The sequence below is a fragment of the Etheostoma spectabile genome, chromosome 15 (genome assembly GCF_008692095.1).
Source record: "Etheostoma spectabile isolate EspeVRDwgs_2016 chromosome 15, UIUC_Espe_1.0, whole genome shotgun sequence".
NCBI lineage: Eukaryota > Metazoa > Chordata > Actinopteri > Perciformes > Percidae > Etheostoma > Etheostoma spectabile.
This window is the reverse complement of record NC_045747.1, coordinates 12,481,820-12,498,843: the sequence shown is the minus strand read 5'-3', so window position 1 is coordinate 12,498,843 and position 17,024 is coordinate 12,481,820. Positions and strand designations below refer to the sequence as shown.

The 17,024-nt window shown below is 40.0% G+C and overlaps 1 protein-coding gene across 1 annotated transcript; it reads right to left on the bottom strand.

The window, feature by feature from the left end:
* Positions 1-487: 487 nt before the first annotated feature.
* usp31 (ubiquitin specific peptidase 31) lies at positions 488-13,704 on the bottom strand. Its single transcript, XM_032537081.1, has 16 exons — positions 13,180-13,704; positions 12,583-12,717; positions 12,147-12,241; positions 11,962-12,054; positions 10,892-11,027; positions 10,179-10,326; positions 9,904-10,084; positions 9,569-9,680; positions 9,252-9,346; positions 8,272-8,349; positions 7,219-7,348; positions 6,553-6,672; positions 5,828-6,053; positions 5,559-5,717; positions 4,523-4,675; positions 488-2,931 (listed from the first exon to the last, which is right to left on the bottom strand). The coding sequence occupies exons 1-16, from the start codon at positions 13,702-13,704 to the stop codon at positions 1,439-1,441; spliced, it is 3,879 nt and encodes a 1,292-aa protein (XP_032392972.1). The 3' UTR covers positions 488-1,438.
* Between the last annotated feature and the right edge of the window lie 3,320 nt (positions 13,705-17,024).

The following is a 17,024-nucleotide window of genomic DNA, read 5'->3' as shown; positions in this document are numbered from 1 at the left end:
GTGTGTGTGTGTGTGTGTGTGTGTGTGTGACTACTCTGGGTAAAAGACTACTTTATCTATACAAAGTGCGAACTACACAACATTCCTACTCAGTGACGCATACAGTAGTAGACTATGTTGCCAAAGGCAATTATTTGTTTCCATACACTACACTATTAAAAGGCGCTTTAGATAATTTTCACGTTGCTGATGGAAAGGAAAAAGGGGTAATATACTATATACTTTTTCAATATCTGTACGAACACTTGTGTGTATTTATTTCCTTTCATTTTAAAGGGTTTCATTCCAAAACACAACTTTCATATGCATTTGATAAAATATATTTCTATCAAAAAAGTACTAGTATTAAAACAAAAATATTTTTTTAAATATTTGACAACTTGTTTCAATGTGTGTACCGATTCAAATTCCTTCTCATCTCAAGTCCTTTTCCGTTTTGGTCCATCACCTCAGTATGTCTATGAACTGAATGTTCATAATCGGCGGATTTAAAATCATCTGATCTGATAGATCTGCTTAAAACAATCAATGAGAACTACTGTGAATGCTTAGCCACTATTATTTCGGAATGAAACTCTTTTGTATGTGTGTGTGCGTATGGGTGTGAGTATCAACTCAGTTTCAGTGTTTGTCTAGAGACTTTTTTTGATGTTACGGTTCTGTTCTCACTACTGTTGAGGATTAACTGCTTATAGAACAGCAGTGAGGTTAATGTTTCAAAAGTCATCTAATTAATCTTAATCTTGTGTTATGTTATTCTACAAGACAAATTATGCATTGTAGGTGCATACAAGGAAAATGCTTCATATGCAATTACTTTCTTTTAATGCACAAGCTGCTGCATTTTAAATATGGTTCCATCAGCAGGATATTTCACAAGCAAACTAAATGTAATGTTTGCAGCGCTTCAAAGATATAACAAGCTTCTTGTCTGAAGGAGAGTTAATTGGATTTCAAGATTCCAAGAGGGAATTCTGTCAGCTGTCATATAAGCCTTCAGTACACACCATCAAAAAAAGGTTGTGCTGCACAGCTGAATACATATGGCATGCTGCTCATGGAGCTTCCATGCCAGAAAACTTCTGTGTCAAGCAATAGTCTCACGCACATCAAGAACCATACCTAATGCTCAATAGGTGTAACTGGTAACAATAAACCCTGCTTTAAAATCTAGAACTGGCGGCATAGCAAGCAACTATTTGGCACCCAAATATACAGGTGATGTACAGTACTTTACTTTTTATCCAGTACAGCAAAAAATACTTAAGGCCGGCTGCCAAAATTCAAACCTCAAAGCCAGCGTATGTCTCTGATGCCAATGTGCAAAACCATAACATCAAAAATGTGTCTCTTTGAAAATATGTCTGGTGCTCACTGAAACTTAGGCACAAAGAAAATAGCTGCATTATGTAAATTCAATGTTACTACAATGAATATATCATTGAGGCCTCTTTGTTGTACGTGCAGGTGATTGCATGCTAGAGGACAGCTTTCGGGAAGATGCCATCCTTTCAAGAGGCTTCTTCCCGTTAGAGGGAGACTTGAGACTTACTTCAGAAGTGGAAGACTTGGACTTGCCAACGTTTAATAGAGTGCGACTGAGAGAGCTGGGGGGCTTGGAAGACTCCTTTGTTTCGGACTTTGTCTCTCCTCCACGAGTCTCTATAGGTGTCTTTGAAGACACAGCTTCTCCGGTCTTTCCAGTATCACTACCGATGTCCTTGGCTTGTCCATTCTGCTTGCATGTCCTCTCTGAGGCCTTTTTGGCAAGCAGGGTGCTTTTTCCTAAATCAGCCGACCGGCGGCTTTCCCTTTGTCGGAGGGCACTCTTGAAGAAAGACAACCCTTTTTCCTCAGATTTGCTGCTGCGCTGCAGGTCTCTGGTGGATACACTGGGTGAGCGCAGGCTTGTGACAGAAGAACTGCTGCTGGAGCTCCTCACAGATCTCCTCTCAGGCCGGTTGTTTTCCCCACTCTTAGACAGCGAAGAGCGCGCTACCAAGCTGCCGCGGACACTGTCAACCTGGGGACTGGTGTGCATAGAATCTCTGCTGTAGCTCCTTTCTACAAGCTTTTTCCGACTACCCGTGGAGCTTTTCTCAGTGACACTGGAAACCTTCTTTGAAGTTGGCGAGGGAGAAGCTGAGGACTGAGGTGTGGAGCGGACAAGTGGCTTCCGTTGCAGCGTTGCATCTAGGGGTTGAGTTGTCTCCTTTGTTTTGGAGGGAGTTCCACTGGGTGTTGAGGTGCTTTTCTTGGCATTTACACTCTTTTCTTTAGTACTGCTCGCCTTTTTGCCTTTCACAGGTGTACTGGAAGAAGTCTCAGCAGTGCAGGTTTTATGGGTTGAGCACAAACGTTTTTTGGACGTTTTCTCTTGATCCACTTTGCTGGAACTCTTTACGGAGCATGTGCTTTCTGCCTTTAAAGCAAATCCTCCGATGCTGCTCTTACTTTTCTGTTCTTTGGAGGGGGTAGCTTGGGCGGGTAGAATGTTTTGGTCTATAGCTGTAATCTGGTTGTTGTTTTCAGTTGCCTCATTTTTGGTGCTCTTCTTTTCCACTGGAGTGGGAGCCTTGCAGTATATCATGTCTAGGAACCTTTTATTGTTGTCCTGGTCACTGAAGTTGCTCTCCATCATAGACAGGGGAGTCCTGCTGCCAAAATAGCGTTCATGTCTACTGTAGCTGCCAAAACAGGACGTGGAAACTTTGTCATCACAAGCCTCGCCTATCCTCTCTAGAGGAGGAGAACATCGAGAGTCGAGGGAGAAACGTGAGGGCGAGTTAGATCTCATGTGCAGCTTCGCAGAGAGAGACCAAGAAGGCTTTATCCCACTGTCGCTGAAGGCTAAAGGGCTAGCCATGGATGACCTGGAGGACAAGCTTTGATGCTGAATGCTCCTCACAAAAGGGCGGATAGAGAATCCTCCTAAAAAACAAATAAACATTTGTATTTATTTATGTATTGGTTGTTAAAGATGCACAACTGAACGTTGAAAGTGCTGAACCCCCAATTAATTCACATTACAAATACAACAATTGCATTGTGCAAATGTGTTGATGTACTCTCACTGACTATAAGAGCTGAAAAAGTAAATTTACTAACTACATTCTGGCCAACATTTTTGGGGAATATGCTGACCCTGTATTCTGGAGGCTTAAACAGAGCCTACATTTAACCACAAACTGCAGCCCAAGCCAACATCTGTCTCAATTTGGTACTGTGGTTTCCCACAGTACAGAGCTCTGTACAGCGTGTTTTCATTCTAGTCCCAGTCAGATGTGACACATGTAGCGTCACTTTCTGCCTTGTTCTTGCATTATCCTCCTTCTTTAAAAATAAATAATTGAATTTTGGAGTTGGGATTTGTAAATTCAGGTGGAATAGTTCCTGACTACAAAGAACTCCGGTAAACATTAGTGGTGTCTTTTGAAACATTGTCAGTGGAAGGAGTAATGCACTTTGTACAAAGGTTTGTGTTGAGACACAATGAAGGAAAAGATGTCTCTTTATAGCCATTTCCTTTGTTTTGGTCTGACGGTTTCATGTGTTCTGTTTCATATTGGTTTTGGTCTCCATTCATCCATTGTAATTGCTTGATCCGGATTGCGGTGGCAACAGGTCAAGTAAGGTAGCCCAGATGTTCCTCTTCCCAGCTATGGTTTACAGCTCATCCTCGGGGATCCCAAGGTGTTCCCAGGCCAGATGAGAAATATAATCCCTCCATGTTCTGGGTCTACACCGGGGTTCCCTCACAGCTGGACACATGCCTGGAAGACCTCCAATGGGAGCGACACAGGTAGCATCCGTGCCAGATGCCCGAACAACCTCAGCTGGTTCTTTTAAATGCGAAAGAGCAGCAGCTCTACTCTGAGGTCCCTCCGGAAGTCCAAGCTCATTTCTTAGGCTGAGCCCAGCCACCCTACAGAAAAAAACTAATTTCCGCATCTTGTATCCGTGATCTTGTTCTTTTGGTCACTTCTCAAAGCATAAAACTATAGGTTGGAACCTAGACCAACTGGTCAATCTAAAGTTTTGCATTTTCTCTCTCATCTCCACAACGGTCTGGGGCCCCCAACTGGAACAAGACCTGGGAGGGGAACTCGCCGGCATGTACATGTATCTGGCGGCCAAGCCTTTGCCCTGTCACCACCCTGGGGACCCACCACCCAAAGAGATAGTCATCTGGGTCTGGTGAAGTGTGAGCAGCAGGTAGGGTCAGGAACCTGGGCATGCCGATCACCGGCGAGGCAAACTAGCTTTGGGGCTGAGGTTTTGATCTTCTGAATTTAAAAAATGTCCAGTATCATCTTGTGGGTGGATAGACATTGTTTTGCTTCTATAAAGATCATAAGCTAACTCAGAGCTTTGTGCTTTGGACAAGGAAATTTTAAATATGAGTCGGAAGACAGCAGCAGTTCATGTGCGTGTAATAAACATGTACATTTAATTATTTGTGGCAGCACCACAAAGAATTACAATCTGACACCTGTAAAATTATATAGAAGCATTGTCTCACCATCATCTTCATTACGTTCTACTGGAAACTCTACAGACTCAGCCAGTGATGCCAGAGAGGTGCGTCTGGATGAGGCTCCAGAGGCCAAGCTAGCAGGCCTACTGCCAGGTAACCTGTTGATCCAGTGGTCACAGAGGGATGAACTAGTGGAACCTACATAAAAAAAAGGTTCAGAGCCATGATGATTCATATTATCTAGTTAATTTCCTCAAATAAACAGACAATTTCCAAACAATTTGGCATGTGTAGTAGGTATATGCACAGTGTTTCCCCTAAGATTTAAAGCGCACACACGGCGTAGAATTGTGTGACTGACAGGCGAGACGGAGAGCTTTTGCTTTTGGGATTGTTGTTCTTCAGTTTTTTGGAGCTGGCACAGCGCTGTGAAAACATCAATTTACTGTCAGCTCTTATCAGAGGACGCAGGTGAAGGAAACAAGAAATAAATACAGAAACTCTCAAAATTAAATTGCCAATACGCTCACTCAGAGTCATTAAGTTGTTTCCTGTATATCTGTAGTTTAATTTAGAAGCAATAGTGACACTTTATGATCCATTTCTGTGTAAATCACATAAAAAATTTGAATAGAGGATCACCGCGCATGCGCACCACTATGCACTGCTTCAGTGCCCGGTGTAGCCAGTTTCATTGATTTTAGTGGAAGGAAAGTGTTGGTGGTCTGCTCTGCATAAGTTACGCGAGAAGCAAATCGCCTGCATGTGTGGAAACAGCTGGATCTTGTGCATCTTACCAACCCCCCCAAAAAAAATAGTGGAGGAAAGACAGCGTGAATATTAAAATCATAATAATAAAAATCTGAGTAAGGCCTTGCTCTAACTAAGATGTTTACTTTGGTGGTTTGTTAGGTTCTCTTCAGTATTCAACCTTAAACCCAAGCCCTCTGTCAAAATGGTACTGTGGCTATGTATATGCAAATATTGCAATAAAACTAAACTTTAGTTTGCCTTGATCAAAATGTGACTGGAATTCTATATACAGCAGATATTACACAGACGGTAAGAAACAAATACTGACCAGCAACAGAGCTGTTGGCCGACCAAGAGGGAATAACTGTCCTCCGCTGGTAGAACAGTATATAGGCCGACTGCTGACACACGTCATCGTCAGCTACTGGTGAAACCTCGCTGTCGTCAAAGCAGTACCACTGACCATCAATGGAGTTCTTACAGTAAGCTATGAGCGCAAAGCAAATGGAAGAATGGGTCAACAAGGCTGATGAAAACATTACTGTAGTCTTTTTCCCACACACAACCTTCAAACTGTAACAATTGATTTTGCATCACCTGTGTAGTGGCCTCCATGCATGTTTCCATGGTGGTTGCACACAGCATACAGGTCATACAGGTAGTCATCTGGGTTCCTTCCTAGGCCATATGGACGTCTCCATGGCGACCAATGAGAAGGTAAACTCCAGCTGCTCTGGCTTCTCTTAACCACATGAGGTGCCATGTCCATGCCCATCAGTGGGAACCTCACCATGTTTTGCATCTTCACCCTCCGGTCCCCCTCCTGAAACAGAGGCCAAGGTCTCATTTTATTTGTGCTTTCATAAAAAGTACACAGTAGATACAACAAAGGTTGATCATTACATTTCTGATATTGGTGCCAACATTATATCCGAGTTTCAGGACAAAGGCCTTTCAGTGACAAGTTATTGTGTGGATTTACTTAAAATGACAAAATATTTATTATAAATCAGAAACAATCTCATTATAGAATAAGTAAACTAGAATTTGATTTGATGCAATTTTTTCAAGATAATCAGTGTTCCACACCCATTTTGTCAGTACCAAAAAGTTTGAGGCTTGATATCAAGCCCTTATCCTAAGTGCCTATCTCTAACAGGGGAATGCTCAGATTTCCAACATTAAGTCCAACACAAACACAGACAAAGAAAAGTGACAACTTTATTCATACTGAAATTAAGAGTGATTCTTGCTCTTGATACACAGAAAGTAGAACTCGTTCCACATTTCTATTTAAACAATGTTTAATTAAGCTGCAACACCTGTCTGAACCGCTTGAGATGCAGTATGAGCACATCCGGCAGCGTCCACAGGCTGAGCTTAATGCGGCCCTGCTGCAGCTGCTTGCAGTGGGGACAGCGCCAGGCATCATCTGGGGCCAGCTGAAACACACACACACACACACACACACACACACACACACACACACACACACACACACACACACACCCACACACACACACACACACACACACACACACACACACACACACACACACACACACACCACACACACACACACACACCACACACACACACACACACACACATCAATCAATCACATCACATCAATCATCAATCAATCAATACCAACTCCACCACACCGATTATAAAATAGGCCCTACACAGGATAAGGCCTTGGGATTTTCTCTCATTTTCCTCTATTCTCTTCCGGAGCAATCACAGGCAAGTCAATCTAAAACATATATGTAGGACTATGGAGTAAAGCCCCAGAGTGAAAGGCTTCTTGAACTTTAGCAGTCACAATAAACTGGTAGGGACAACACACATGTGAGGCTATACTTCAAAATATAATTATCACTGACATGTGCCAAGACAAATCTAAGACTTCTAAGACTTATTTTCTCAAGGCAAACTACTGACTGTGCCGCCATCAACGGAGTGCATTTGTGTGGTCAAAATGTCACCTGCTCCTCCTTAGTGTAGAGCTGAAAGCACTGAGCAAGAGTGCAGGCCTGCGGTTGATGATGTTGCTCCCTGTGCAGATACACGCTCTCAGCATCAGGAATGTACTCCTCCTCAGTGTGTCCAAACAGACTGTGGGAACATGAAGCGCAGCTCATTCATTCAGCAGCAAAGTCTTAAGCGGATCATAAGATCTGCCTTGAGATTTTGGGTTAGACCAATTCTTATAGTGGTAGTCTGGATTGACAACAGTTCATTTACTGGCTAATTGCCAGAAGATCTGGCACCGCTGGATCTTCCGCCGGATGTCCCTTAGGACCAATTGTGGGGTGCGCGTGCATGAATGCGTGTGTGTAAACCACACACAGTAGTTAGCTTAGTGAGATAATAAGAGCAGACGTGTTGTTGATTGTGTAGGCAGACCCTCAGACTCCATTGTTTACTTGTGGTTTGAAACCTCAACGTTAAAATTAATCACATTTGTAAGTAGTTTAAGCTTTAATATTGTGATGAATAGCAGAGGTACTTACATTCAAGGGCTCAAAAGAGGTTTAGTCTTGTAGATAGCCTTTGTTAACTTGACAGTTTCTACAGAAACCCTGCACAATGTCTGACTATCACCATCAATTTTATTGAGATTTTGCCTCACCTTAAACTGGGTTCTTAACTGACACACGAAGGTGCAGTGATGTGTGGGCAAGCTTATTTTTGTAACTGTGACACGTTGCTGCTTTCTAAGCTAATGAGCAGTCACTTTATGCTAAAATGATCATACCGCATTTATGAGCATTGGATGACCCGATTGATCAATTTAGGTTTAAAATTTGGCAATTCAGTTGGGGCCTATACATACTCACAGGTCACACTTTGGTTCAATACATCATACTGTTGTTTGTTGTAACATCTTATCTCTCTCATGGCTGATACATACCGCTGCAAGATTCAGGCATTTTTTTCAATTTTTTTTTCTCCTTCAGTGCAAAAAAAAAAAACATGCTGTAGATAAAAATAAACAGACTACAGAGCTCTAGCAAATATTAATCTTTTTCACTCACTAGTCCTTGGTCTCTTTGTCCCATTCTACAACAATCTTCACATGTGGTGGGCCCCCTTGTCCACAGGACTTGTATGCTCTGCAGTGGAAACAATTATAGTAGGAAACAAATTAAGTAATTCAGGCAGTTTACATTAATAAATGGGATTTTATACCTGTCATGTCACTGTAGGCTAGTGTGAAAAAAGCTTTTTCGGGGCAAAGTCGTGTGCGTGCTCCATGTGCAATTACAAGCAATTTAAAAATGGGGTCGGTGTAAAGGAAATTTCTCTGGAGGATGGGTTAATCCAATATGGTAAATTAAATAATTTAGCTACTCTCGAATAGCAGATAAGATAATATAAAAGTTAAAATATATATTTCTGAGATTATAAATTTAGGGAAAGAACCTACTGATCAATCACAGAAATGCTCAAAACAATTTTGACTTCACTTTGATTCATGCACCTCTATTGAGCAACCATGTTGAGACTAGCCAAACGTGCTTAACTGGCATTTTAACAAAAAGTCAAAATCATGTTAGGGCATGTCATCTAGGCAGGCATATGAGAGAAAAAGAACTGATGGGGAATGTGTGCAAAGAGAAGATTAACACCTTTTACCTTTGTACATACAGTGCTTATTTGGAAAAGATATATGTAAACAAGTATAAGCTCCTCCAAACATTCATTATTAACATGCAAATTAAAATGGGCTCTAGTAAAGTCAAAGTCTGTCTATACTTGCCTAGTACAACATTCAAATGTTAGTGTGACTGTTTTTCGACCTTTTCAACATAAATGGCTGCAAATCCATTGTTATGTCAGTAGGATTTTATGAAAGCAGACTGTATGAACAAATACATTCTGCATTAGTAACTGCAAGACTTCAAAATCACAAAATCACATATAATTCATACCTTACCACGATATACACTTTTGGACAATACATTCAGCCCTAATCAAAGAGCAAATAGATGTTGTATTAAACAGAAGAACTGACCTTTCCACAGTGGGGTGACACAGTGGTCGCTCATCTTGAGGAAGAAGGTAGGTGATACCAACGACGCCAACCACCCGAAGACTGAAAGGTCCAACCTATTCAGAGACACCACTGTTAGTACTTCTGTGAGACTAGTATATTAAAAGGTGTAATCCGAGGAACAGGGATGCCCATTAAGTAAGTAGTAATTTCACAATAATTCCACTCATACTTGAAATATTTTCTTATCCATCTGTCTGTCCAATTTTTAAACCGGCTTACTGTGTGTAGCATTAACTTATTTACCATACAGACAAACTTCTTGTTCCTCTTCTTACCCGAATGTATACCCCTGGCCTCAAAAGATGACGCATTTTCTCCACGATCTCTTTCTGTAGAGCATCCCAGGTCACAGTGCACTCCATGTAGAGTACAAAGGGCAGTCCGAACCTAAAACAACATAATGTGCGTAGCTTTGCTAGTGGTTTTCAATTTCTCCTGAAAGCTTTTAACACCAGTAACCCATTGCTACCTTTTTTAGGAACTACCAAAAACTGGATAATGTGATAATGGGGTAATGATTTCCCAATCTTTATTTTTGAAAAGAATATGAGAAATGGGCATGTGAGGGCAAATTAGTACCACAGAACAAAGAATATTGGGATTGTAGTACCTCTTTCCTTGGTGGCCGGTACAAGCCCTGTTACACACCAAAAGGATAATCTTTTCTGGTCCCTGGATTTTATTAGGTGATGCAGTTAAAGGAGTCATGGCCCCTTGCATGAAAGATGGAGTCCTGCTGATTTCTGTTGCATACTTCAAGTTGTTATGATTCAGGTTTGCCAGAAGACTTCCTGTAAAAACATACAAACAAGCCCACATCAATATCTTTCAATCAATTTAATGTGAAAAAGCGGTATTTTTGCAAAAATCTTAAGTAGGATTTACCTCTTTTTGTGCGTATGTTTTCCAGTTTGAAGGTCTCTGGTGTCTCGAAGGCAAATATGGAATCACTCTCTTGAATGATGTCAAGATCATCATCATCATCACAAAATGAACGATGAAAACCATCATAGTACATTTCAGTCAAAATAAACTGAAAGAGAAGAAAAGAGTACATTTAAAAAGAAGTTTCCCAGTTCCTTAATGTTTTGAAAGTTATTGCAAAACTAACACTCATCATAATATTGTTTAGTTTAGTTTATTATAAGGATCCCCGTTAGCTGACGCCTAGACGACCAGCTCGTCTTCCTGGGGTCCAAAACAATATTTAATCAGACAATATTAAAACACTTCATGACACAGACAATATCTACGTATAAAACAAAATAACAAGGAAACAACCAAAATTCCCAACCACAAACAAAATCACTCCTTATACTGCTTTAGTCCTCATTTACTCCTGTAGCATTTTCCTCCAGCCAACTTTAATCAATGTTAGCACGCAGCTGTTGCATCCCCTAAGGACTGTGTTTAAAACTGTCTATCCCTGTATATTGAGTCCACTTCATAAAGTAAAACTGGGTTCATGACAAACTACTGCTCAGAGGTAAAACTGGCTTTAGGAACAGTGAGCTAACATTGTGTGACAGTAACAATACAGTCTCCATTTGTGACACCATTGTGTCAGACCCTGAGCTGATAAGAGACAGGAATGGCACCTGGTCCATTGGGATCTTGGTCTCACGTGCCACAGCATCTCTGAGGCGATAGACGGTGCTGTTGAGGGGAACAGCAACTCCAATCCTCATGCAGTGAGAGTACTTCCCCTGATAAACCACCGTCACATACAGGGGCCTAGCAAAAAACACAAGTAACACAAATAAAAATTCTAACATATTCTTTTAACAAACTTTACTATGCTAGAAGGTTTCTCTTGTTTCAAAAGCTATGGTTCACAGTAATTATGGTTTAAATGTTTAAATAAAAGTGGTTATTTGTGAGCTTCAAAAGCGCTTGCTCCTGCTCATCTCCTACTCATCTGTAAATCCAGCAACTAATGATTATTTTCATAGTTGATTGATCAATAAAAGAATACTTTTGTCCAAAACTCAAAGATATTCAGTTTACTGTCACAGAGGACAGAAGAAACTAGAAACTATTCCCATTTTAGAAGCTGGAATCAGGGAAATCTTTCTTTTTTTTTCTTTTTTCTTTTTTTTTATTACTCAAACCGAGTAATCAATTATCAAAATAGTTGTTAATTAAATTAATAGTTGACAACTAATCAATTAACTGATTCATCATTGCACCTCTATATAAATGTGCTAGCTTCCCCCCCCATACTTCACATTTTTTAACAGAGACTTATTTCTCTGGACTGAAGACTCCCCTAACATTAACACACTGTGGTTTTAGTTTGAAAGTGCACACTCCTCCCACACCTGTTTGCTGCTCCACTTGCACCCTCAACCCCCAAACACTCCTTACACACCAGGCTACAGTATTTCTTCTGTAACAACACATATAAATTGTAGGTTCTCGTAACCTTGAATGATGTCACCCCTTCGACAAACCTAAATACACTGTTTTGTTAGATGGTAGAAAAAGTGGTAGAACACTACAAATATCATTGTACCTGTAAATGTTTACTTCAGTTATGCATAAAGGATTACTAAATACACCATATAAACCAGTAATAAATGGTCATGAACATGCAAAAACATGTCAACTGAGCACTGTTAACTGATCAAGTGTTAATGCTGTGCCACAGCTCAAGACAGTAACTTACCGTGTGTGTGGCAGTGGGATCGGTAAGGAGATGCACAGGAAGGGATCAAAAGTATTGCTCTGCTTCTGGCAATGTGGGCACGTAAGAGAAGACCTGTAGGGAAAAAGTGTAAATCCTTAATATGGCAGAGAGATAATGTGTTCATACTGGAAAAAGATGGAGGTTTTACTGGACATAAAGTCTACCTGTACTGAGCCTGAAACAGTTCTTGTACAAACGAGCCAGCGGAGAGGGGAGGAGATGGACCCTCTATGCTTTGATCGTCTTCTTCAATAGGTGGCTGAACAAACACAAATAAGTTTTACTAGTCACATTTATAAGTCACGGACTAAATAATACCAGTCAATCGGGGTTCATAAGAAAACCATACTGCCTTCATATATTTTGTTGTTATAAACTAGCTACAGAATCAAGAGAAAACAAGACCAGGCAAGCCTAGCTTATCTTAGCAGAACTGTGAATGCAGCTCATCGGTAAGATACACTGAGTGACCAAAATTATTGAAACACCTTTGAGTTATAATGTAATGTAACAATGTGAAGAAATGTGACACTAGCATTAGTATTTTTCAATAATAATAAAAAACTACGCCTGTAACAAGCCCAAGTCTTCTAAACACACCTTTATAGCAGGCCGGATGTTGGGGTTGACTGTGTTGAGGTCCTCATGTACTCTGTCCAGCAGCCACAGCAGAAACTCCTGAGCATCATGCTGAGCGTTCCCTTTGAACTGGGTGGCATTTTTCGACACAGCATTCTGCAACAAACAGCATAGTCTTAAGGTTACAATGCATGCAACGACAACATCTCTGCACTGTTTGTATGTGAACTCAAATATGATGGTCATGAAGTTTTATTAAATGCAGATCATGGACATAATTTCAGCATGCATTGGCAAATTATTTTTTCTACAGGCAGTGGTTCCATACTATATGCACAATTTATCGCAATTTTATCGAAATCGCAAAATGGACTAGTACAATATTCAAATTGCAAGGGGGCAGAATATTTGTTAAAGGCAAAAATATGTGTGAAACCATTTTGAATTAAGTATTGTGGTGCTGCAGAGACGTTCAAGCCTACTAATCATATCCTATAGACTGAAGAATTTTTTTTGTTTGGTACAGATCCTTGTCATTTAAACATGTATGTACAAAAAAATGTATGTAATGTTTGCCTCATATAGTGCAGCCCTAGTCCATACTGAAAATAACTTTACCTTGAAATCCCTGCTATGTTGCGGGGTATACTCAAACGTCCATAAAGCCCGCACAAGTCCTGACAGCTGCTCTGTGACTTCTCCTTTGGCCAAAGGAACCTTCTTCTGCAGAAGTACACCATTGGTCTTTGGTCTGTCGTCATCCAGCTCCTCGCCTTTGTAGTGCTCCAAAACGAGGTACTCAGCAAAGAGTTCAGTGTTACTGAGACACTGCAGGATTGCATTCATGAAGCAGGTATTCCCGTGGTTTTTGAGACCTGACACTCCAGGGACTCTCTCTCCGGACAGAAGACCGGCGAGGTCCCCATCATCCATGGGCACATCTTTACAACCAGATTTAAAAGTGGAAAATCCCCCATCATCTTTGTCATCTTCTGTTTGCACTTCAGATCCAAAGTGTGATAACGCTGTCAGTGTCCTCAGGACTCTGCTCATAAAGCTGCCGGCAGAGCGCACAGAGCCTCGCCTGAACAGCTTCTTGCTGAAGCTCGACTTCTTGTCCTTGGTTGCGGCTTTGCAAGACATGATTTCTCTTTGACGGGAGTTACAACTCAGACAGATGTGCTGTGAAGAACGAGGGCCATCTCACTTGCTGCTATCTTCTGCTCCATCTCAAAACTTGCAGACAGCAATTACTGCTGGCAGCGTTAGGTTGGTGTTAGCTGACCTTAGCTAGAAATGTCATTTTAAATTAGCTGTTCTTCTAAAGCATGCAGCTGTAACTTCGGTGTTAAGCTCATTTCACTTCAAATAACGCTTTCATGTCGTGCAATACAACCTTGCCTAAAATATTGACCAAGGCCAATTACCTAATAATTTCGGAAGCGGAACATACAAATTACTAAGGTCAGTTGTTAATGCCAGAAACTTGCTCCAGAGTTACCTTGTTTTCGCAGTTTTCTGCACCGCAGCAATGAATCAACATCGGTTATGCTGAGAGCGAAGACAGCAGTGTTAGCTAACTCTAGCGCTAGCTACAATAACAACAAGAGCAGCAGAAACAGCAATAGTCCTTTTCGGCCGAGATGCCCATGTTCAACCGAAAATAATATTCCGCCATGGTTTGCAGGTCATGGCAGTCAAAGTAGAGAGTGTGTCCGCTATTTGATTAACCTCACATTTGTCACATATTTGCAGGCACATTCGGGCTAAGCTACCAAATAGCAGTATCGTTATACTTCTTATTCTTTTTCTTCTTCTTCTATTTTTTTTCTTCTTCCTCTTCTTCTTCTTCTTCTTCTTCTTGTTGCTTGTGTTAGCAACTGGTGAGGTAGTTTATAACTACATTACCGCCACCTACTGGGATGGGGTAGTAAGAAATTCCTGCCAACCCTTTTTTTTTTACAGTTTTTATCGATTGCTAAGACAATTTTGTTTAACAATTTTCCTAAACTCTTAACGCACCAACACACGTTCAACACACAACTGGCAAAACAGTTAACATACAATAATAAACTACACTGTTAGACTTTGCTGTAATTTCCACAGTTACCACAAAATGCCCAGTAAAATACCATAATTTCCTTTTCCGGTTCATAACTGTAATACGCATTGCTTTATGGGTATTAACATTTCATTAACAGTGATTTACTGTATATTTTGAATTTGCGGTGTACATTCTGTCTACCAAAACAGTGCAAACATGTCTCAAAATCAAATAATTCTTTCAAAACACTAATACGTGTTCTCTTCCAACTGAAACATTTAGTCAGTCATAGCCCAATGTCATAAAGACACTAATATTACATGGAATTATAGAAACTACATTATTCTATGTGTCAGGTCTGCCCTTGTACAATAGACAATAGTGATTGTATTGATCATAGATTGTGTTTTACACTGCAGTTTCTCCTAAAGCCTCTCTACATTTTTGTGTTGGTGGATTTAGTAATGCATGCATTTTATTTCTTTTGCTGCGGAAATTCAATACAAAAATGAATGACCCATCTCAGAGAAGCTTTATAGAATGTACGGTTTATGATAAAAAGGAAGCAGACAGAATTGTCCTGGTACTCATCTTCCTTTCCCTCATGCAGATTTATTTTCCTTTCTTTGTGTTCATCTTTACTGTATTGTTCCTTTTCCACACAAAATCAGCCAAAATAGGTCTTCTTTTACTGGACTGTATGTACTACTATATCAGAATGAGAATAAGCTTTGACCAGGTTTGCGTGAACTAACAAGGAATGTGACTTTGTTTACATTAATCGTTGCTCTCAAAGAACAACACTCACGTGCTGTAATAAAAAATAATACACTAAAAACAGATGGTCATACGATTGAAAGAACCTCAACAGCTTAGTGTGTTTCCTAGATGGGAATCAGCTGTGATTGATCTATTTGCATAACTTTTATCAGCTGTTTCTCTCATTTACAGTAACAATGGAACACTGTAATATGCAGGAGATATATTTGTATTTCAATTTACAATATGAACAGCTGTTTACTTTGACTTTAACTTAAGATAGGTTTAGAACATGATGTTATCTGTTCTGACAGAGTGTGAAAGCATTTGCAAATTTGTCAGTAAAAACCCATTGTTTTGGTCTTGGTTGAGCTTGTGTGTAAAAGTTCAAGCATTTTAAATGTGTGTTAACTGTATGCAATGTGTGTCAAAGCAACAAGGAATCTGTTAATTGTACAGCCTACACAGACAGATGTAGTCAGTGTTAAGACTTTAGGAAAGTTGTTAAAAGCATTGAAAAAATTGTCGTAGCAATCGTAAAAAACTGTAAACACAGAGCAAGCCAACTGTTTTAACTGACAATAATTTAATACTAATTGCCTTTGTGTGATATGTGCTGTAGTGCCCCTGCAGCTAAATCTTAACCACAAACATTAGTCTGACTCATCTTGTCATTTGTGCATTTTCTCTCATTTCAACCTGCATCACAGAAACAGATTATTTAAATGCACCACTACAAATTATAAATAACCATGACAACTCAACTTTGCGGGAAATTTATTTTTGCTTTTCATAGGTTGGCTACACATTACAGCACATGTAGGCCTAGTGACAAAAACACCTGTGATCTACCCTTAGTCAAAATGTACAGTTAGCCTCATTGTGTCACTGCTCTTGATCAGTTCACTCTTCTGCCTGAGGGAGGCACGGTGAGTCTAAAAATTGAGTACCTCATTGCAGCAATCAAAGAAGGTGTGTACGTGTGTACGTGTGTGTGTGTGTGTGCGTGCGCGTGTGTGTGTGTGTTTCTTTGCACATCTTAAGTGTGAAACAACATGGTCAGAACATTGCTGCCTTATTGACAGGGTAAGTATGATCAGTGTTTAGGAGAGTATGATAGCAGAAACACTAAGTCAGTGGTTAACACATAGATATTTTAATCAACATGAATCACCAATCCCATAAGACCAGGTTGGAATCAACCATTTGGACAGTTAATACATGTTTTACGTTGCAGGTAAATGCGTGGATGATATGAATAAAGATAGAAAAAAGAAGAGGAAAAAAACACCCACAACAATCACAAGGATTTAATTATTAATGCCAAGTGAAGCTAACATGGAGAAGAAAATAATAGACTTGCACTTGTCTTTTGTACCACTGTAATATTCAAATATTATGTGTGGTGACTAATTATGTTTTTTTCTTCATCCTGTACGATGAATTAGCAATAGAAAAAATGATACAAAGAGATAATCCTAAAAGGAATAGTTGTATCATATCTCCATTTGCATTACAGTCACAGTCTGATTCCCTGGAATGAAATGTCTTAGCTAATTTTTATGAAGAAATGGCATGCTTAATATATATATATATATATATATATATATATATATATATATGCCCATTATGTCAAGATTTTTAACATATGCAACTGTTG

Coding starts and splice junctions, on each gene's coding strand:
- usp31 (XM_032537081.1), bottom strand. CDS start 13,704: ATGTCTTGCAAAGCCGCAACCAAGGACAAGAAGTCGAGCTTCAGCAAG. Junction 10,327..10,891: donor CCAAGATCCCAATGGACCAG/GTGCCATTCCTG, acceptor CTTCTCTTTCAG/TTTATTTTGACTGAAATGTA. Junction 4,676..5,558: donor GGCCAACAGCTCTGTTGCTG/GTCAGTATTTGT, acceptor TTTTTTATGTAG/GTTCCACTAGTTCATCCCTC.